The sequence below is a fragment of the Chenopodium quinoa genome, unplaced genomic scaffold (genome assembly GCF_001683475.1).
Source record: "Chenopodium quinoa cultivar QQ74 unplaced genomic scaffold, ASM168347v1, whole genome shotgun sequence".
Lineage (NCBI taxonomy): Eukaryota > Viridiplantae > Streptophyta > Magnoliopsida > Caryophyllales > Amaranthaceae > Chenopodium > Chenopodium quinoa.
Window position 1 is genome coordinate 435,453 of NW_018745454.1, and position 21,785 is coordinate 457,237.

Here is a 21,785-nt window from a genome sequence, read left to right on the forward strand (position 1 = left end):
TGAACCTTGACCTTGGGCTTTTAATTGGATCATTTAATGCCTAGGCCCAATTGGACTAAATTGGACCCAAACACGAAGTATTAAGTATTGTTCGCTAATTTTAAACAGGCAAAGATAGTAAATACAGAATTATTATGACTATAAGCATCCTACAGTTGGCGATAGACATATAGTGTTATCGTGACAAAGTAATAAAACGTGTTTAGTGTTATTTTTAGGATCATCAAGTGTGAACTTAGGAATCCAACTTAATTTTAGCTAGTGTTGAGTTGATCATGAATTACATCATGAATTGATTAAAAACCAACAAAGTGGGCTTTGACATGTGGATATATATTTGAGTTGTTGCAACTATTATTAGGTCATAGCCCCGTGAACTTTAGTGTATGTTAAGGTACACCCATTTCTTCTTTTCGTCTTGTTGTGGAGCATTGCTACAAGGTTACATGAAGCTGATTACATCTTTTGACAAAATAAAGTAAGGCCAAAATAGTTTAATACTTGTATATAATTAAGTATATATTAACTTCTAGTAACTCTTTGGTGAATACAATTAAATACATTAATTAACGTTAATTATACTTAGTCAAATTGAAACTTCACAACCTAATAAAGCTTTGAATAGTCTCTTTAACACAAAGTAACTATTCCATGTAGTAGTTTCTAACTTAATATACAATTATACATATTAAGGGATGCAAAACAAGCATACTATATAACACAAATTAATGAACATTTGCACTGAGTGTGGGACTGTGGGTGGCTAGTCAAACATCAGTTGAAGATGAATCTATTAAAAGTAACAAATCATGATTATAAATTAGGATATTGTATCACATGTAAGTTACAATAATAATTATAATGGGACAATAAGAATACCACCAATATTTAGCTTGTCTATAATGAGCTAAAGGGCACATGTAAGTTTTATGAATTTAAAAAATATAAAAAAAATCCTTCAAAATAACTATAAAATGAACTTTTAAAAGTTCAAATAAGAGTAAATATTTATTGTATAAAAAAAAATCTTATTTATTGCTAGAATAATCGTATTAATGTAGAATCTGGACATTATTGTTATACGCCCACAGACACATAATAAAAACATCAAGTACAAAGCAAAATGAATTATTCTTTGTGAAGCACTATTGATCATAAAATCATAGGGATACTCTATCTCCTTTCTAGAAAAAAATAAAATAAAAAAATCATTTAAGATACATATGATTCTAGCTGATTATAAAACACGAGATATTAATCCTTTACGATACTTCTATTATAATGTAAATATGTAATTAGCTCCAAATCAAATATCATTAATCGTAATCTCAAATATCATGGTAATTCCATATCACATCGTGCTTATTCCCTTAAATACAAGATAATATTGATACTTAAATTAGAAGAAATACAAGGAATGGAAATAATTAAAAACAATCAAACATATCAATCAAGAACACACAAGTAGAGAAACGGGCATAATTGCATAAAAATAAAAATGCTTTGAAAATAAACATGTTATATGTTTGTTCTTTTATGATTTCATGCACATAAACGCGTAATTAAGTCCTCATAAATTACGTTTGCCGTTTCTCCTCACTTAAAAGAAGATCCCACCAAAAAAAAAAAAAAAATTCTAAAAAAGAAAAAGAAAAAAAAAGGTATAAATGAGCTTGGTGGAGGAATGCTTGTCACCTACTCATATAAGCTTCCAATCTCCACCTTCTTCTCTCTCACATTAACTTTTGTGCAAAAAAACACACCTCACGCAAAGTTCACCCCTTACTCTTACAAAATTCTCAAAAATAAATAAAGTACTCAAATGTATAAGCTTTTAGCTTAATTTATATACTATTTCAAATTCAATTTCCCCTGTTTTTTTTTTTTTTTTCTTCCTTACTCTGTTTTTAGCTTGATTACTCTGTTTCTAAACAAGAGGAACAAAAAATGGAGAGACATAGATGTAAACTTTGTTTAAAGAAGTTTGCAAATGGGAGAGCTTTAGGAGGGCACATGAAGTTTCACATGCTTAATCATGGTATCGCTTCGAAACCCGACTCACCACCACCACCACCACCTAGTTGCGAAACCGTGTCGGAGACTGAATCTCCACCACCATCGTCTGTGTCACACTTTTTATCATCAAGTGATTCAGAACACGAAGACGAGGTTGAATTTGCAACTCGTGGTGATGATGAATTTATAGTCGTTGAGCCAACTGGATCATCGTCACTTGTTACTTTACAAGATAGAGAAAGTGAGACGGAGTCGTTTATGAAGAAGAATCATCCTACTCGAAAGCGAAGATCAAAGCGGATTCTTCAGAAACCGGCTTCTTCAACTTCGTTTGATTATCACTACTTTCATCATCATCATCAACAACAACAACAACATTATGTTCAAGGTGGTAGGAATAAATCGAGTGGTTCGAGTGCGGTTGATGTTGAGGCGGACCCACCAGGTAGCTCGATCACGGAAGTAACTTCCGATGAAGACTTAGCCTTCTGTCTCATGATGATGTCTCGTGACAAGTGGAATAGCTCAGTTGGTAAGCGTACTACTGCAACAACAACAACAACGATGAAGAACAGCAATAATAACAAGAAGATGAAATATAAGTGTGATACATGTAACAAAGGTTTTAGATCGTACCAAGCATTAGGGGGTCACAGAGCGAGTCATAAGAAACTTCGAGTTAATGAATCTGAGCAAAGTGCTGATTACACTAACGAAGACGAAAATCGAGTGGATGATGGATTGGATTCGATGATAAAGAAGGTTCATGAATGTCCAATTTGTCTAAGAGTTTTTGCTTCTGGACAAGCTCTTGGTGGTCACAAAAGATCTCATGTTATAGTTTCGAATAATGGGGTTGATCATAACAACAACTTACTTGATAATAGTAAGATAACCAAGATTATTACTCGTGATAGTTTGATTGATCTTAATCTTCCTGCATCTGTTGAAGATGAAGATGAAGATGATTCAGCTGTTTCTGATGTTCATTTCTGATCAACAAAATTTTTAAAAGTCAAAAGGTAATTTTTATTTTTATTTTTAAACAAAAAGATTAGTATTGATCAACTTTAATTAGCATTGTTTTGCTAGTAGTTGAGTTTATCATATGACTTAGTCATATTTTTTTTTTTTGAAGGGTTGCAACAAATTTGTTTGATCTTTTGTCTGTAATTATCAATTACTACTACTATTACTAGTACTATTGATGTTATTGATACGACTGTCTCATTACTATTAATGTAATCGTGAAAAACATATTTATCTAGCCAGGTAGGGTTAAATTTTCGAAAATCGAATCATATTAATTAGTTAAGTTACTACATTAGTAGTGGTATGTAGTTCAGTTTCATTTGCTAATTAAGTTTGGCTTTAAGTAATTTTATTAGTATAGTTGAGATTTGTTTAAGCTTAATGAAGTTGAAGAAGGACTGTTCCTAGTTTCCAGCTGTTTTAGCTAACTGCCTCTCCAATTAGTTTATTCCAACTACTTTTTTTTTTTTTTTTTTTTTGGGGGTGGGGGGAAGTTGAGATTATACTCCAAATTTTTTTTAAAAGGTAAAAAAAATTAAAAAAAAAAAAAATAAAATAAAATAAAAGGGAAGGAAAAGGTGAGTCCGAAAAAAGTTGAATAAATAAGAACCTTGTATTTTTAGGGGAATAAAAATAGTAAGTTCCACCTGTCGAAGTTGTATCATACAGTTGGCCGAGTTGGGTCAAGCAGTAGGACGATCAGCAATGTGTTATTTTCTTGGTTTTTTAATGACATATTGACATGTACATATACTATAGTTCTGTTTCTTTTTTCCAATTACTGTTACCTTATATTTAATAATACAACTTTTCCACAAATTATTTATTCAGTATTTGTAGTTTTGTACTACTACTACTACTCATCATAGTGTAACAAAAAGTCATTAAAGATAATGCAGCATATGTACTAATAATAATGTACTCATTTTTAAGTTTTTGATTTGCTTAATTTGTACTACTCCGTATGGTATAACCTCACACGCATTATAACATAAAACATGTGTAGATGTCTTAGCTTACCTAGTACTTCACCAAAATGACCTAGGTTATCAATTATTGGTCCGCGTTTAGGTTGATCATACGTACTCTCTTCAACTCGTTTCTATTAATTAGTTTTTAAAAAAATGATTTTTGATTTACTAGTCTAGTGAAAACTGATGATTTGTGCATGATTCAGAGTAAAAAGTTAATAATCACTGATCCAGAATTATTAATTTACTAATGTTTTCAATACTCGTTAAAAATAAATTTTGTCGATTTTAAAATTCAAACCTAAATTTTCTTGGAATATGTTTTATGATAAGTTTTTTTTAAAAAAAAGGGGTTGGAGTTGAAGTAGGACTACTAAATTTGGTAGGTATGAGGTTTGTTTGGTAATGAGTCCAACAATAGAACTGTAGAAAAGCATGGAGAAACCCAGGTTCACACTCACTCATTTATAATCAATGCTTGCAACCAGTTTACTGCTTTCATTTGTCTCCATTTTTCAGCACATTTTTTCTGTAATGCAGGCCATTATATATATTAGTAGCACTTTTTTTTGAAAAAAATAAAAAAAAATAAAACATATAAATTTATGAATAATATTAATAAAATAAAATTATAAATAGGGTGGGGATTCCACCACCCCTTATAAGTAAAGGTATTATTCCATTGATTAAATTGTTCTGTTGTCTATCCTTTGGGGCCATGCATATTGCATGATGCACCCAAAAGCTTTGCCTATACCCCTGTTTATGTTGCTTTTTCAGCCCCTTTGATTTGGTGCATGCCTAAAGTTACCCATCTATTGCTTGGATTCTGTTAATATCTTCAAATATATTTTCTCATTTTTTTATATTAAAATTACACTGTGTATTGTAAATTTATGCCGATAGGTGTCAACTGTCAAGCCTCAACTTATAAGATCATACGAGTACATTAGTACATATTAAACTCTTTGTGACTCTCTATACAATCAAAAATCGGTATTATTGCACTATTGTTAAAGGGGTGCTATATATGTACACGAAGTAACTATATTGGCCATCAAACACGCATTGTTAGTGGGGTAGAGAAAACATTTTAGCCTTGAATAGTTAATGTCCTCCCTTACTCAGCTGCTCCACACCTCCACGTCATTTTTTTGAGCTCAACCTTAAACACTATAAGGTAAAAAGATAATTAAAATGGAGCACTAGTGCGCCAATTAGTATGTAGTTTTATTTTTAAGGACTTTTTTTTTAAAGTAAATAAGTTAGAGCTAGCTAGAGAATAGAAACCCAATCGAGAATGACATGTTGATAAATCTTTTGCTTTCCCTTAATAAGTTTGCAAGAAGTATGAACTTTAGTGGCTTTAAAATGAATAATGGATGCTTGCCTCATTTTTTTTTAAGGATCAATATATGGAAATGGCCAATGGGTATCCCTTTTTCTTCAATAAGCTTTATATGTTTAGGGGATCAGAAGAATAATAATTATTCATGAATTATACCCACTTGTTTATATATATGCTATATCATCGGTCTCGTAGTCCCCTTCTATATAAAAACAATATTTAAGTTATGCATTGTTTAGGGCTTGTTTGACATCATTTTTGGTTTTCAATTTTCTGTTTTTTTTTTTTTTGAAAACTAAAAACCAAAAACAGGAAACAAGAAAAGGTGTTTCCACTTTTCTGTTGTCAGTTTTCAAAATTATCACGATTTTAATAATTCTAAATAATTTTTGATTCATTATGTGACATATATTGTATACTTTTAAAAAACCAAAAACCAAAAAAACATAAAACCACAACGATGCCAAACGAATTAACTATTCAATTCGTGCCTTAGGATTGTTATCTGATTTAATTACTCTTTTTTTTCAAGCGAGTATATCTAAAATTTTGTTTTAATATAGAAGTTTATATTTAAACTAACCGTTAATCCATTATTCTATTAAAACTAACTCCACGTAAATGCGTTTTTAACTAAAACTTACTAAATAATACGAGTACCACTTAATATGAGTAGTTAACATGCCTTATAAAAGGATACGGGATAAGTACTATGTGCGTATTCAATACATAACAATAGTGTTCGTGTATCGAACTAAGTTTGGTCTAGTGAAAAGGAGAACACCTTTCAACCATGAGGTTGGAGGTTTAATCCTCACTAGTGACAATTTAGGGGATAGGATTCTCGTACCTTCCCCCACTCTCCCAAATGGTCTAGCACGATAATCTAGGTCGGGTTGACCCATAAGAGATATGAGGGGTTTTGGCCCGAAAGGGCTCTTCATCTTACCTACCAAAAAAAAATATATACAATGATTTCCGTATACTATAGATAAGTTCAACATAGACCAATTAAAATGATCGCACTAATAATGGCCGCAATCTCACATTTAAATCGATCGTTGCAGAATTTATAAAATTTTCTTGCATAATAAGTAGTTTAGTACCAGTACTTTCTTTTGTATGCATCTATTCTTGACTTCTTGTACATTTCTGAATAAGTTTGGAGTATAAAACACACTTTTTCATTTAATCATTCTCATTTCTCAGCAATGAGGGTTTTTCGTGGAGAAGGGAGTACGGAATACAAGGGTTTGTTAGTAATTCATGTTTTAATACAATTACAATAAAATTTTCACCAAAAAAAAAAATACAATTACAATAAAATAAAATAAAAACAAAGTAAAACATAACTTTCATTTTTTTTTTTTACGAAAAACATAACTTTCATTATTAAGTACGGTATTAATATGCTTGAACCATGATCATCAATTATAAAGAAAGTTCACGGAAATATACGGACGAACAAGAATAAATTCAACCTAATAAAGCTACTTGTTAGTCAATCCATGGTCCATTCCTTGAGTTGACCAATACCGCAATTAGGGCAACGTAAATTTTGAGTAGAATGGACTATGGAGGCCAGATTTAATTTACTAGCTCATTAGTAAGAGTGATATAATTGATTAATCGGTTAATCCTTTAATTACAAAAAAAAAAAATCACTGAATTAAAGGAGATTTGAAGATTAAGTTTTAGATGAAAAATACTTATTGAAAAAATTCCCTTCTAATTACAACATAAGTTGATAGTTTGAATCCTCTTCCTCTATTTATAAATTGTAATGTCTTTATGCCTCATTTGTCAAAAAACAGTACGTAGTCCTAATATTGTCAATATATACTGATAATTGATCGCAGATTCACAATAATCTAAAGTTCTAATTTTGCGTTATTGCTTATCATTTTAAATTTCACAATAATATATACTCACTAGTTATTAACTTACATTACACTACTCAAAACCTTTACACATACATATCTATAATAACTTAAGAAGTGATATATATATATATATATATATATATATATATATATATATATATATATATATATATATATATATATATATATATATATATATATTTTGTTATATATATAACTAGGTTATACTTTGTACCACTTACGCAATATTGCAATAACCAATAGTCAAATCTTTAATAACAATACAAGTCGGCATGGGATAGAACATAAATAAGTTTGGTCCAAACACTAATGACTTGCTAACCCATTTAGAAAGGGAAGCCAAATATGAAGGCTTAGCATAATTGCTTTACTAGCTACTTACTAGTAGTTGTTAGCTTAATTGATTGGTGTCTCAAACTAGTCGGTGGGTTGGTCTTTATCTCATCGTACATTAAGCAATATTACAAGCTCAATGCAAAAAGTAAATAATAAGGGTTATATTTATATTGAAGAAAGGAATAATAGAGTAGATGATATTCTTCATGTAAAGTCGTCATGGGAAATAACTCCAATAAGTGCGTCTTTTACAAGCTCATATACATACAATTATTATGATTTTGCTAATGAATGTCTTTGAGGCGTTGGATAACCCTTTAAAATATATTCTAAAATGGTATTAATTTGAAATTACATGTCAAAATCACGCATCAATTAATGTAATTAATATTTATTTCAAGTTACAGTAATATACTTCTACTTTTAATTATTTTATTTAACGTTTTAGTGGCGTTTCTCAGCTTTCGCCAAAATTTTATACCGTAGATCTATAGTATTACTAAGTTGGTCCAGCTTAAAATTTTAAATAAATTTTGTGGACCCTATTTATAAAAAAGGAGATTTAAATCAACCAACAAAATGTGACAACTCTTTTAAAAAGTTTTTGCCGGGTTGTTGACTTTGGCAAGACATGGCACTGAAATATTAGTCAATAAATGGGGAATGAGTCAAATGTCTATGATCGATCTTCCTTTTTAATTCCCACTTTATTGATTGATTTAAATGGCCAAGCATGAATGTTCTACTCCATCTTTTGGGCTGATTTAATGTTCTTTTGACATTCTTCGTTTTACACTATCTAGTTTAGATCTTGCATTATGAACAATTAGAGGTGATCAATTTAGGGATGGCAGGCCGAGCCATCTTCGGGCTAGGTCAAGGAAATTAAAGTCCGATTGCTCAGGGCGGCCCAAGTTCGGATTGAAAATTGCTGTAAAAGCTCGATAAAATCTGCTCAATTTTGGGCCGAGTCGGCTAGGCTAGCGGAGGAGGAGGCTGAGTTAGATTAATTTTGAAATAGATGCGTTGAATTTGATAGTTATCCGTATAATTATTTAGATTATTACCAAAAAAACACCAAAAAAAAAATGTTTATCCATGAAATTCAATTAATTTCTTCAAAGATAACTTTTAGAAAGAAAAAAAAAATGTAAGACAATTACCTAGTACAAGTGGTCTATTTGGTGTTGATAAAGTAACACTCCATACACCCCTATTTTTTTGCTGACAAAGTAAAACACTAATATTGTAAGTCGAAAAAAAGGCCATCCAAGGGTAATTAGTGAACTTTTAACTTAACTATTAAGAATACCTTGTTTTTTTTTACCTCTTTGTACATAAACTTTTTAGCCCTCGAGGCTGTATCTTTTCTCTTTTCTTCATATCTTTAATAGGTAAAAACTTGGAAATTATCATGTTGGAAACCATATACTTTAAATTTAATGAAAATATATTCTTTAGTTCAATGAAAAGTTTAGAAAAGCCTTCAATTTATCAATTTATATTACTACGTAGTTGTTTTTTGCCTTTTGATTATAGTTAGTTGGTTAGGTGGGTCTACTCTAATCTCATTACTTGTGTGTTTTACTAGCCTTAATCTCTATATGAGTATGTAAGGAGAATTATATTCGATGGGCTTTGGACATAACGGTCTTGTTATCCTGACAATCTACTTATCCATATACTACCCAACTTCCAACCGCTGGAGATTAGTTTCCCATATTAGGCCCAAATTCAGCGCTTCTTTGTTTTTCTATTTACCTGACACAATTTTCTCCAATTATTTTCAACATTATACTCTTACCATGAAGTATTTTGTTATAGTAGATAAATCAAAGAAAAAAAAAAATGAGCAACTTTCAGTTGTATGACGTGGTTTTTTGTTTTCAGATTTTTCAAAAAAAAATCAAAAACATAAAACAAGAAAAAGATGTTTTCACTTTTTAGTTGTCAGTTTTTAAATTTATCATGATTTTAACAGGTTTGACTAATTTATAATTCATTATATGACATATATTATAGGATTTTGAAAAACAAAAAAACCAAAAAACAGAAAACCACATTGATGCCAAACAATATTTTCGATCATCATAAAATTCTCATGCTATCATAAGTGGAGTGATATGCACGAAGAGACATTTGAAAAACCCAAGCAACACCTACATTTAGAAAAAATATTACGGAGTAACATTTATCCCTATATTTTCATTAAATCATCCCCGCCTCGTGAGGCTGTTAATGAATAACGAAATGCATAAAATAATGTAAATGAATGCTTGTATTGTAATTACTTTTGGATAATAAATAGATAAAATATATAGGAAATTTTGTTTTTTACCACCTCACAAAAACACGAAAATGGCTTTTACCACCTCCAAAAAAAAAAGTTTTACTTTACCACCTCATAAAAAACACGAAGATAGGTTTTACCACCACTTAACGATTTCCATCCGAAAATTCCATTAAGTGTAGCCAACAGTAATACGTGTCAGCATTTTATTTGTTCAAAAAAAAAAGAGAGATTAAAAAAAAAACAAAACAAAAAAACCTAAAACTACCCCAGCCACCACCCCTGCGCCACCGCCGCCTTCCCCCAAACTCACCACAGCCCTCCCCGAAACCACCACCCGCGTCGCACTACCAGCCCCAACCCACCTGAACCCTCCCCCTCCCTTTCCCGCAACCATATCGCCCCCAAAAACCACCAACACACAAAACCCTCGTCCCACCTAAACGGCCACGAATCCGGCCTTAAAAGGTCGAAATCGGCCGATTAAGGCCACTAAGCCCCAAAACCAGTCGATTTTGGCCATTGTGGCCAGATTCGTGGTCGTTTTGAGGGTTTTGGGTTTTGTTGTTTTCAGAGACGACAGGGTTGCGCGAAAGGGAGGGGGAGGGTTCAGGTGGCTTGGAGCTGGTGGTGCGACGCCGGTGGTGGGTTTGGGGAGGGAATTGTTGGGTTGGGGAGAGGGCGGTGGTGGCGGGGGATTGGTGATTCGGAGTGTCATGGTTCGAAGGGTCAGGAGGTTTAGGTTAGTTTTAGGTTTTTCTTTATTTTTTTTTAATTTTTTTCTATTTTTTTTCATTTTTTGGCCAATAATAACACAACACGTGGCTTTATGGGCCCACTTAACGGATTCCTAAACGAAATCAGTTAAGTGGTGGTAATACCAAATATTTGGAAATTTATCTGGTGGTAAAGTAAAACCTTTTTTTGGAGGTGGTAAAAGCAATTTTCGTGTTTCTGTGAGGTGGTAAAAAACAAAATTTCCAAATATATATGTAAATACGAATGTTGTTTTGCCAACTTTTAACCCCTAAGTCCACAATCCTCCTATATCTTTGTATATTTGCATTTTTAGAAAAGAAAACTTTCCATGATATATATAATTTCCAACATTGCTTTTGTTTGAATATATTGAGAGTGAGTGATAGCTAAGGTAGTTAGAGCTTCACTCCCAAAAGGATCCTCAGATTAATTCTCATCATACACCTTTTATGTCAAAAAAAAAAAAAAAAAAAACATATCCAATACATTAGCACAAATATATTATAAGGTTTAATATTATCTCGGCTGTTTTCCTCATGGAAAAAAACAAAACAAGAGATTAATAAGGGATTCCTAATTTACTTTAAGATACTCCCTCTATATGTATGAAACGTTATTTTTAATTGATCAATAAATAAAACTATTACCCGTAACAATTTACTAATAATGAACTATTTATTTTAAGGGCTATATATAAGCATTGAATATACTCTTGGAAATTGTATAGAATTAGGAATTCATGACAAAAAACACGCGTAAATAAGTGTTATTAGTGTTTATATTTTGATGATTTCTTAACTATAAATATTATTACGTAAAAATCATAAATATTAGTCAAAGTAAATTAAATGAATAGTTCAAAAAGTCAAATTTATTCATTTGTATAAATCACAAACATTATTTGAATGAATTAGATGGACAATGCAAAAAGTTGAAACATTTTACCTGTTTAGATATGAAGACGGCAAGATAAGATAATTTCAGATACCAAATAAGTTTAGATAAGTTAAAAAAAGGAGTACTTGTATTAGATTTGATTAACGTTTATCTATATCTAATACCAAATTCTTTTTATTCACATTTTTTGGAATTTTTTTCTTAGCTAACGTAAAATTGTTCTTTTTATCCAGAAACAAAAGCATATCATTGGACGGATGACGTCGATAATAAATTCCATAAAGAGCAATAATCCAATTATAAACCAAAAAAAAATTATTACTATGAAAAAAAGGAAAGTATTATCGTTAATCACAAAATTTGCCACCAAAAAATGAAATAATTAAATGACCTCCTACGTGGTGGCTACTGGGTTGATGGGTTGCGGTGATCTGTCGGCTGTTGCCTAATTCATCTATTCTTTGTCTCTTCTTCGTCTTTCTCTCTCTACCCTCTCTCTTTCTCTTTCTTCTTCGATCGATCTCCAGATCTTCGAATTTAATCGGGTATGCTTACTTATTTTGTTATTCTGTATAATGTGAATCTTATTTTTTTGATTGTTATTGTTTTAATTTTTCGAATTACGGTTTGATTGATTGCGGAATTCGAATTTATTTTTTTTTGGATTTTTTAGATCTTGTTTTATGTTTAATTGTTGGATTTTTGGATTGATTTTGTGACTGTTATGTGTTTCAGATGATTTGTTTGAAGAGTTTGATCAATGTGGATTGATTTCGTGGTGTAATTGGGGATAATTTATTTGAGGAGTTTGTGATAGAAATTGAGCGTAAATTAAGTGATTTGGGATTGATTTTAGGGTTTGTTTTTGTTTTAATAAGGATTTGATTGATGGCGTCACCTCCATTTACAATGGAGGATCAGACGGATGAGGATTTTTTTGATAAGTTGGTGGATGATGAGGTTGATGACGGTGGATTTGAACCTAGGTCTTTGAATAATGTAGGGAGTAATGATGAGCAAGCGTTTGCGAAATTGAGTATTGATGAAGTCAGTGCTGCCCCTGCCACTGGCACCACCGTAGATAGCTTAGATAATGTAGGTAGTGTTGAAGGAGATTGTAGTGAAAAGGGTGGGGATGGTGATGGAAAGGTGGAAGAGTTTTGTGTCGAGGGTGGTGATGGTGGTGTCACTGGAGTTTTTGAAGCAGTGGATCGAGAGTCTAGTGACCTTGTTGTCGGGGGAGATAGTGAATCTGATTCGAGGGTTTGTGGGAAGGGTGCAAATGCCGGTGTGGGGGTTAAAGAAGTGCAATGGAGTGCACTTAGTGATGTTACACATCAGGTTTCATATGCGGATTTCTTTGATCAAATAGGAGATGGTTCAGAGGATCCTTTTAGTGAAGTGACCGATGGTTTAATGGTTGCATCAGGGAGTTTGGACAGTGTTTCATCTAATCAAGCTACCTGTTCAACTTCATATAGTCTTGTGCATAATGGAGAAGATACACAGCATGCTTCGTCTATGGTTACATCAGGTTCTTTGGACAGTGTTTCGTCTATTCAAGCTACTAGTCCTAGTGCACATAGTTTTGGGCATAATGGAGTTGATATGCAACTTGCTCCGTCTATGATTTCACCAGGCACTTTGGATGGTGTGTCATCTAATCAAGCTACTTCTTCAGATTCATATAGTCTTGTGCAAAATGGAGAAGCTACGTCGCATGCTTTGTATGCAGAAAGTGAACAAGGGATGCCAGACCAATATAGTGTTCAATATTGGGAGAGCCTATATCCAGGTTGGAAATATGATCCGAATTCTGGACAGTGGTTCCAGGTTGATGCTTCTGGTGCCAATGGTCTGTCTACATATGAGGGGGCTGCTGCCAATCTGATATCTGATGTTTATTCTCCTCAGCAGACAGCTCGTGTTGTATCTGGGAGTATGCCCGAGGAAAGTACAGCAGGCACCTCTGCTTGTTGGGATCCGGCTGCTTTTGGAAACATTGAGTATCCTGCACACATGATTTTTAATCCACAATATCCTGGTTGGTATTATGATACAATTGCACTAGAATGGAGATCACTAGAGTCTTATATTTCATCGACCAACCAGTCAAATATATTGGATCAAAACCGACAAATGTCTTATGGGAGTGCTAGTACAGTTAATTACTACCCTGAACAAAATATAACCTATAGTCAGGGTGAACAAGTCCATAACAATCCTTACCAATTAAAGCAGCCAGTGCATTGGAGTGATTCTGGGAAGGACACTTTGAATATGATGCAACCTGTTAATAGTGAGGCCTTCAGTTCTACTGGAAACACACAATATGGAAATGGATTTATATCGAATGGTGTTGCTAATTACCCAACAGACCATAGAGTAGGTGCTGCTCCGTATGAAAAATCCTTACTAAATGAACAATCAAGACAGTTTTTTGATAACAGTAATGAGGTTAACAGATCTCAAGATGTTGGAATTGGTGAAACTGGTTTCCCAAACTTTGTTTCTGCTGGAAACTCTCAGCCATACAATAATCATTTTAATGCATCTGATCAACAGTTCTCTGCTACTGGCTTTAATGGTCCAAATATCCTCAATTTTACTCAGCAGCCACTTCAAAATGGCAAATTATCCTATCCTTCCAGTGAGGGGAGGTCACCAGATGGACGACCTCCACATGCCCTGGTCTCTTTTGGATTTGGCGGAAAACTTATAGTCATGAAGGATCAGAGTAGTTTATTTACACAACCAGCATATGCAAGTCAGGTAAGGTTTGTTTTATATGGATACCTCAAATCAGTTATTGATTTTACGGTTTTACCGCGTCACTAGGTTATAAAGGAAATGATAATTCTCTCAAGGTTTTTTCTATTTGATTTGAAGGACTCAGCAGGAGGTGTCATCAGTGTTCTGAATGTGATGGAAGTAGCCATGCCGAAGAATGATGGTTCAGATGTTGGAATTGGTTGTGAATATTTTCATACTCTATGCCAGCAATCGTTTTCAGGCCCACTGGTTTCAGGCAATGTTGGAAGCAAAGAGCTGAATAAATGGATTGATGACAGAATTGCAAGTGGTAACACCCCAGATGCAGACTACAGGGATGGTGCAGCTATAAAAATGCTTCTCTCTTTGTTGAAAATAGCGTGTCAATATTATGGGAGGCTACGGTCAGCTTTTGGGACTGACCATAATGTGAAGGTAGCATTGTTTAGTTATTATATGTTAATCAGTAACTTTATTCTGTTCTTGAAAATTAAATTTCCAGCATGTGTGAACAAGGATCTTTGTATTTGGTGGTCTGCTTTCCTCTGTACCTAGCAAGAAAATTATGTATTTTGAAGTCTTTGGTGTGGATGGTCTAGATTTGGCGGTGAAGCAGGATTCATATTACAAGAAAGTCTCCAGACTCCACATATTTTTTTGGACTTTCCCTTTTTTGGAATGAGAATTTATTAGTTTGGATGCGGTGTTATAAAAAACACCTAACCCTGAAATTATCACTTATTGATTTGGGAATTAGTTAGTGTGGATTTATTTCATTCTTGTGTGGAATAAGTTTTAGTGTAAGCCTGTGCTTATGAGCTCTTGTTTGCAGCTTCTATTTAGATAATCACTCATGAACTTTTGGCATAACACAAACTTTGTTGCTGTTAGTACGTGAATATTAGTGTCTAAATTCATGTCAGGTGTTAATTGGCAGTTCAAGTCATTGGAGTTTCATTTATTAAGGTATCCAAGTTTGAGTTTATATTAGTGCTGAGTTATAAGTTTTCTTTGACTAGGAAAATGATTCCCCAGAGACAGAATTGGCAAAGCTTTTTTCATCTGCAAAGAGAAATAGTGCACAGTTCCCTGCCATCTCCCAGTGCTTGCAGAACATGCCTTCCGAGGGACAGATGAAGGTATATCATCTTATTTTTTGGTCATGCGTTCTTGTGTTGTGATTGTCAATGTGGTTTTTAGCTAATTTGCTTTGCTTCAGGCAACGACTGAAGAAGTGCAAATGCTTCTTGTATCTGGTAGAAAGATGGAGGCTCTTCAATGTGCACAGAATGGTCATTTGTGGGGACCAGCTATTGTTATTGCCACTTTGCTTGGTGAACAGGTTTTTAATGATGCAACTTCTTGCTTCCATCACATTCTGTGAATGAATGGATTAAATTTGTTCACATTTCAGATGAATGATTATTACACCTGACTTTTGTATTAATCGAACAATTGCAGTTTTATGGTGAAACCGTGAAGCAAATGGCTCTTCACCAGTTGGTAGCTGGATCTCCTCTGAGGACTTTGTGTCTCTTAATTGCTGGACAGCCTGCTGAAGTATTTTCCACTTCCATTCCAAGCAGCGCACAAAATGGAGTTAATGCTAACTTATCAGGGGTAATATGCCTATTTTAAATTTAAAGACAGTAGCTACTGGTATTGGTTGGCTTTTGCTTTCAAGTTTGTGCTTTAGAACCTTGTTGAGGAATCATGCAGATTGTTTCCTTTGTTTGAAATTAGAATTTTGTGTACCTGGTCTTACTATTTTTATCTGCCCCCTAATCTTTTTTGCTACTACAGGTTGGGCCTGGTGGTATGCTAGATGATTGGAAAGAGAATCTGGCCATGATAAGTGCTAACAGGACAAAAGGTGATGAGCTTGTAATCACTCACCTTGGGGATTGCCTCTGGAGAGAGAAGGATGAGGTATGGTGCAAAACACATATTTCCTTTTCATTTTGTAGACCCCTATATTAATGCTTGTATGATCTGCAATGGGTGAATAGTTGAACTAGGTTCTGCTTTGTGAACTCTATGGGCCATGGGATGACAAATTGCATATGAAAGATCCTTTCTTCTTAAAGTGGGATCTTGTTAATTGAAAAGTTTTGAATCAAATTGATAGGTATCCTCCATTTAATAGAGTATGCCTTTGACATTCCTGCAACAATTTCTTGCCATGTAGGTGACAGCAGCTCATATCTGTTACTTGGTTGCTGAATCTAACATTGAGTCGTATTCAGAGAGTGCTAGACTTTGCCTTGTTGGTGCAAATCATTTGAAATATCCAAGAACTTATGCCAGTCCTCAGGCGATTCAGGTATCTGTAATTCTTTGGTAGTCAAATTCTGTTTAATGTCATGTCCTTTGGATCCCTTTCTTGTGCTCTGTATTTCCTCTCCTTATGCTTGGCTTATGCAAATGGATGTATTTGAGAAAAGGATAGAAATTTGATTGGATATAGCAAATTAGACGATGGTGGCAAGATGTTTCGAGTAGAATAATTTGAAAAAACATGAAACAAACTTAACGTGAAGTGAAAGACATCTTAGATGATTTCAAGATTTAAAGGTCTGCATTGGAAAGTGAAATGCACATGCTTGCTCTATAACCTGATAAGTGTAGTTTCTTACTCAGATATTCTGTTTGTTATACAAAGCATTTTGTTTGATTGGATTTAGTTGTTGGCTTATTCACCAATCATCTTATGTTTCTCTTCTTTTTTTGGCTATTTACTTATCTTCTATCAACTATATTAGCCTCAATTAATTTCAAATTTTCATCATACTGTCTCAGTAAATCCTTCTCCTTTACTGTTTTCTTTGTATGGGAAGATTGACTGGGGACTTGTGGCTTATTAATACATGTAGAACAAATAGCTACATGATCTTATGGTTTTCAACTCTCCCAGTCCAAAATATACTGTCATGTATACTTTGGGTTATTTGGATAAAAGGTATCCACTTGCAATTTTAATGGCTGATGATTGGATATATCAAGATGACACTGCCCTAAATGAGTATGGAAAGATTGTAAGAATGAAGCAACTTTCATGAAGAATCTTAAGGAAAATCATATTATCATGGCAGTTTTCGGATGGAAGAGTTTTTACATTTGGTGTTTCTTTTTTTTTTTTCCCCCCTCTGGGGTTTTCTTCTTTGAGAAGTTAACTAAAATGGCTTTTATCTTGTCAAAATCACAGAGAACAGAGTTATATGAATATGCTAAGGTGCTTGGAAACTCTCAATGTGTACTGCTTCCATTTCAGCCATATAAGCTTTTATATGCTTGTATGTTGGCAGAAGTTGGAAAAATGTCAGATTCTTTGAAGTAAGTACTGTTTAAATTTCTTCCTTCTTTTTTTTTTTTCACTTCAGGTGCCCATTTGCCTTATCGGTCTTATAAATAGGGTATTTCAATGCTGCTAGCCTGAGTAATTTGTCATTTGCAATACCATATGATGTTTGAAAGTGCTCCTGAAATACTTAAATGACTGAAACTTGTCAATTTGGATTTGTAATTTACTAACATACAAAAATGATATAGTATCTTTGCGTCTGGTTTAGACTTCACTGAAGCTGGTTACTTAGTAATTAATACTCGTACAAAGTTCCAGAACAACATTACTCTTATGAATGTATGATTACACATGTCAGTAACCCTATTTTAAGTTTGTAACATTATTGCATTTATTTAGATACTGTCAAGCAGTTTTGAAGTCTGTGAAAACTGGTAGATCACCAGAGGTTGATGCGTGGCGACATATGGTATCTTCTCTTGAAGAGCGGATAAAAATCCATCAGCAGGTATGCTTTCCTAGTATACTACTACATGTAGTAGTTGTCACTCTCAATATTTTGATATAATAATTACACCATTTGCAGGGTGGTTATGCAACCAATTTTGGTCGAGCAAAACTGGTGGGTAAATTGCTGAACTTCTTCGATAATACTGCTCATCGGGTTGTTGGAGGCTTACCACCACCTACACCTTTAACATCACAAAATAATAGCCAACACAGTGAGAATGATAATCAGTCAAGGGGGCCACGGGTCTCTAGTAGTCAGTCCACAATGGCTATGTCTTCATTAATGACATCTACATCAGCTGATGGCAGCAATCGAATGTCAATGCATAATAGAAGCATGTCAGAGCCTAACTTTGGTAGAGCACCAGGAAAGGTAGATTTTTAGTATCACTGTACTAAATTGAGTTTTTCTCTTCAAGTTTTTCACTGCTAGGTCAAAATCAAATTTGTTGTTTTGTTAGTGTAGAATAATATGGTAGTGTGATGTTTGAAATTAGGATTTTGGGTCAAAATATTTCCGAGTCAATGGTGGAACTTTGAGAACAATGATGTTGTTGGGGATGGGTCATGGGGACGACCGGTCTGCTATTTCCTTTTGATAGAGTCAAAGATCACATTTGGTGACATATGGATGATATTCCATGACATTAATAGTATTGTTATAAATTTTGGTGCATGTCTGCACTAGACCCAAAAGGAAGAAATTATGATCCTTTTACGTTCGTTCCATTTACTATACTCATGATTTAGATAAGAGCACAACAAATATACTGCTGTGCCAATTTTTAAATTGATATCATGATCTGCTCAAAGTTTAAATTCTGTCTCTTTTGTCAGGATGAATCACCAAAATCAAGCTCATCTAGTCCACGTGATCATACATCAGTGTCAGGCAGTTCCTCTCGCTTTGGTCGTTTTGGTTCACAGATATTCCAGAAGACCGTTGGCTTGGTGCTAAAATCTCGTTCTGATCGTCAGGCAAGTCAGAATGGACCTTTTGGTTTCCACCTTTTATGTAGATTGATATAGTTTTAATTTATGAGATGCTTACAGTTTTGTGGTCCTCTTTTTTTATTTTTTATTTTGTGTTTGTGTGTATTTAAATACATACTGATTTGTCTTTACTCCTGTTCTTTCTGCAGGCCAAGCTGGGGGAGTCGAATAAGTTCTATTATGATGAAAAACTTAAGCGCTGGGTTGAAGAAGGTGCTGAACCTCAAGCTGAGGAAATGACCTTGGCTCCACCTCCAACAACTACTGCGTACATGAATGGAATGCTAGATCACAGCAAAAAAGACGAATCCGTTAGTGCGACAGTTCATGCAAATGGGGAACCTGAATATAAATACTCAAATTTCAATGGAAAGGGTGCTGAGTTACCACCCATTCCGTCTGGTTCGAATCATTTTTCAGCTCGTGGGAGAATGAGTGTTCGATCAAGGTATATATTTTCTATCTTTCTGTGAAGAGACCACAAGTAGGTTGGGTGGCAGGGACATGGGAAGGCTGGAATGCTTTTAAGGTTTTGGACTTAAAACATCCACATGTTATATCCCTTCTAACATCTCGTTTGGCATGGGGCAAAAATTCAAGGGAATATGTTATGAAGTTTTTTCATAATCTGACCTAGAATGTCTGATATGAATCTCATAGGGCATCTCCACGATAAAATGCGTTTTTCTTTTAACATTTATTTCCATTCTCTTACCACCTTAGAATGGGGACTTGAGTGATTTTAAAAATTGATTAGGAAAATTTATGGCTCTCAACTATCTCTGCCCCTGTAAAACTTAAGTTTCTTCATTGAGATTATCAAAACTAATTTCAAACTTCTGTTTCTTCTATCTCAAGCCCGTTGTTCCTTATTTTGTCTTTCTCCAGCACTTCCTCTTGTATCCCTCTCTATAGCGACTTCCAGAATTTTTCTATTATATTTGACCTTTTTTGTATAGCTCCATGCCTGGCAAAAGTGTGTTGTTTACTTGGGCATGATAACAGTATTAAAAAGGCATTACTCAGGTTATCCTTGTGAGATACATCATGCTTAATCCTACTTAAATTCCAATCACATATTTTTAATCTTTTGCCAAAAGCACTGTATACATCGGGCCTAGAGGTGTTTTTTTCATGACTTGAAAGTTGAAAGTACAAATAGTATACCGAGACACTTGTAACTTCCTTTATTTTTTATTCCCTTGCATCTTGTCTAGATTTCTATTTTTCTTGTGCATCAGATTTCTCTCACTTTTTGCTGCTGTAGATTTTCCCGCCTCCCGCTCTTTTTAGGACTTGATTATTTCTTCTCCAATGGTTTATTTGAGCTATTGGACAAGCTTTAATGATTTCTTATGGCGGTTTGGAAGCTGATTATATGTTATGATTGTTTTAGGTATGTGGATACGTTCAACAAAGGTGGAGGAACTCCAGCAAACTCATTCCAAGCACCGTCACCTCTTGTTCCAGCTATAAAACCTGCTATTGGTAATCCCAACTTTTTTATCCCTACTCCAGTTCCTGGAGTACAAGAAACTGACAGTACCCAAAGTACACAACAAACTTTTGTTATGGATGACAATGCTACCACATCTAAAAGTCATGATTCATTTTCATCACCTCAAATGTTTTCACCACAGTCAACAATCCACCGGAATTCAAGCATGGACAAGGGAGCGGGAAGCATGATAAATAGCAATGGTTCTTTACCTTCAAATACAAGGCGAACATTATCATGGGGCGAAGGCCTTGATCTGTCAAATCATACTGGAATGAATGAATCAAGATCTCCAGGGTCATCTGGTTTTCCACAATCTACCTAGTATGCTCTATGAAACCATTTACTTCAGATAATACCGGTGGGACAGAAGAGCTTCACAAAGTCTAGCTTCAAAATGATGTGGCCAAATTTGTATATTTCAGTATAGTATGGCAGTTCGTCCCCTTTTTGACCTTGGTGAAAGTGGTGAGCATTATAGTATGAACTATATACAGGTCGGAGGGGTGATGATAAGGCTAACTTCAGACAAGTTTGTGGGTTTCATAAACAGATTATGCAGATCATGTAGTAGCTGCCTCTGTCATTTGTGGTATACAATCCCCGAGATCTTTTGAGTTCGGGGGAAAGGAGGTGAGGATTTTGACATTGTTGTACAGATAAATTTGTTGATTTACTGGGAAAAGATCGCTGCAAGAAAGAGTGGTGAGGTGTCAAAGTAAAGCTCCTCCCGATGCATTCATAGGGGAAATTTCACTCAAGAGAAACTACATACTGCATAAAGATATCTTTGTTATTTTGTTGTATATTCCCCCATTTTGTTACATCACACGGGTACATGAATACACTATACATGTTCTGAATGAGTAAATGACGTCTCCTTGATAAATGAGGAGTACATTTGTTTGTCTTTTTCTCACTCCCACTTGATTAAAAAGACTAGTACTACTTCGGATTTTTATTATTTGCAAATTTGGGGTATTATTTGTGAGATATAAAATATTTCAAAGTTGCAAATAATAAAAATCGAAGGTAGTACATAAACTTGATAGTCTCAGAATTGACATTGTTATATGTTGACACAAACACAGAATTATTGAGAGAAAACATAAAGTTGACACAAAACAAAATCGATTCGAATATGGTCGGTTTTGATCA

At 34.1% G+C, this 21,785-nt stretch overlaps 2 protein-coding genes across 3 annotated transcripts; both read left to right on the forward strand.

Annotated features, from left to right (window-relative positions):
- The first annotated feature begins 1,625 nt into the window (after positions 1-1,625).
- On the forward strand, positions 1,626-3,505 carry LOC110714521 (zinc finger protein ZAT9-like). Its single transcript, XM_021893053.1, has one exon. It carries the CDS (start codon positions 1,948-1,950, stop codon positions 3,010-3,012), a length of 1,065 nt encoding a protein of 354 aa, XP_021748745.1. The 5' UTR covers positions 1,626-1,947; the 3' UTR covers positions 3,013-3,505.
- Positions 3,506-11,758: 8,253 nt separating this feature from the next.
- LOC110714426 (protein transport protein SEC16B homolog) lies at positions 11,759-21,540 on the forward strand. Of its 2 annotated transcripts, XM_021892937.1 has the most exons (15): positions 11,759-12,098; positions 12,289-14,325; positions 14,443-14,760; positions 15,345-15,464; positions 15,545-15,667; positions 15,787-15,945; positions 16,129-16,254; positions 16,514-16,648; positions 17,531-17,658; positions 18,026-18,134; positions 18,213-18,509; positions 18,974-19,114; positions 19,279-19,577; positions 20,526-20,617; positions 20,770-21,540. In XM_021892937.1, the coding sequence occupies exons 2-15, from the start codon at positions 12,442-12,444 to the stop codon at positions 20,823-20,825; spliced, it is 3,987 nt and encodes a 1,328-aa protein (XP_021748629.1). In that variant the 5' UTR covers positions 11,759-12,098; positions 12,289-12,441; the 3' UTR covers positions 20,826-21,540. The 2 variants fall into 2 exon arrangements, with proteins under 2 accessions (XP_021748629.1, XP_021748628.1); XM_021892936.1 differs by having other exon boundaries at positions 11,761-12,098; positions 20,526-21,540.
- Positions 21,541-21,785: the final 245 nt, after the last annotated feature.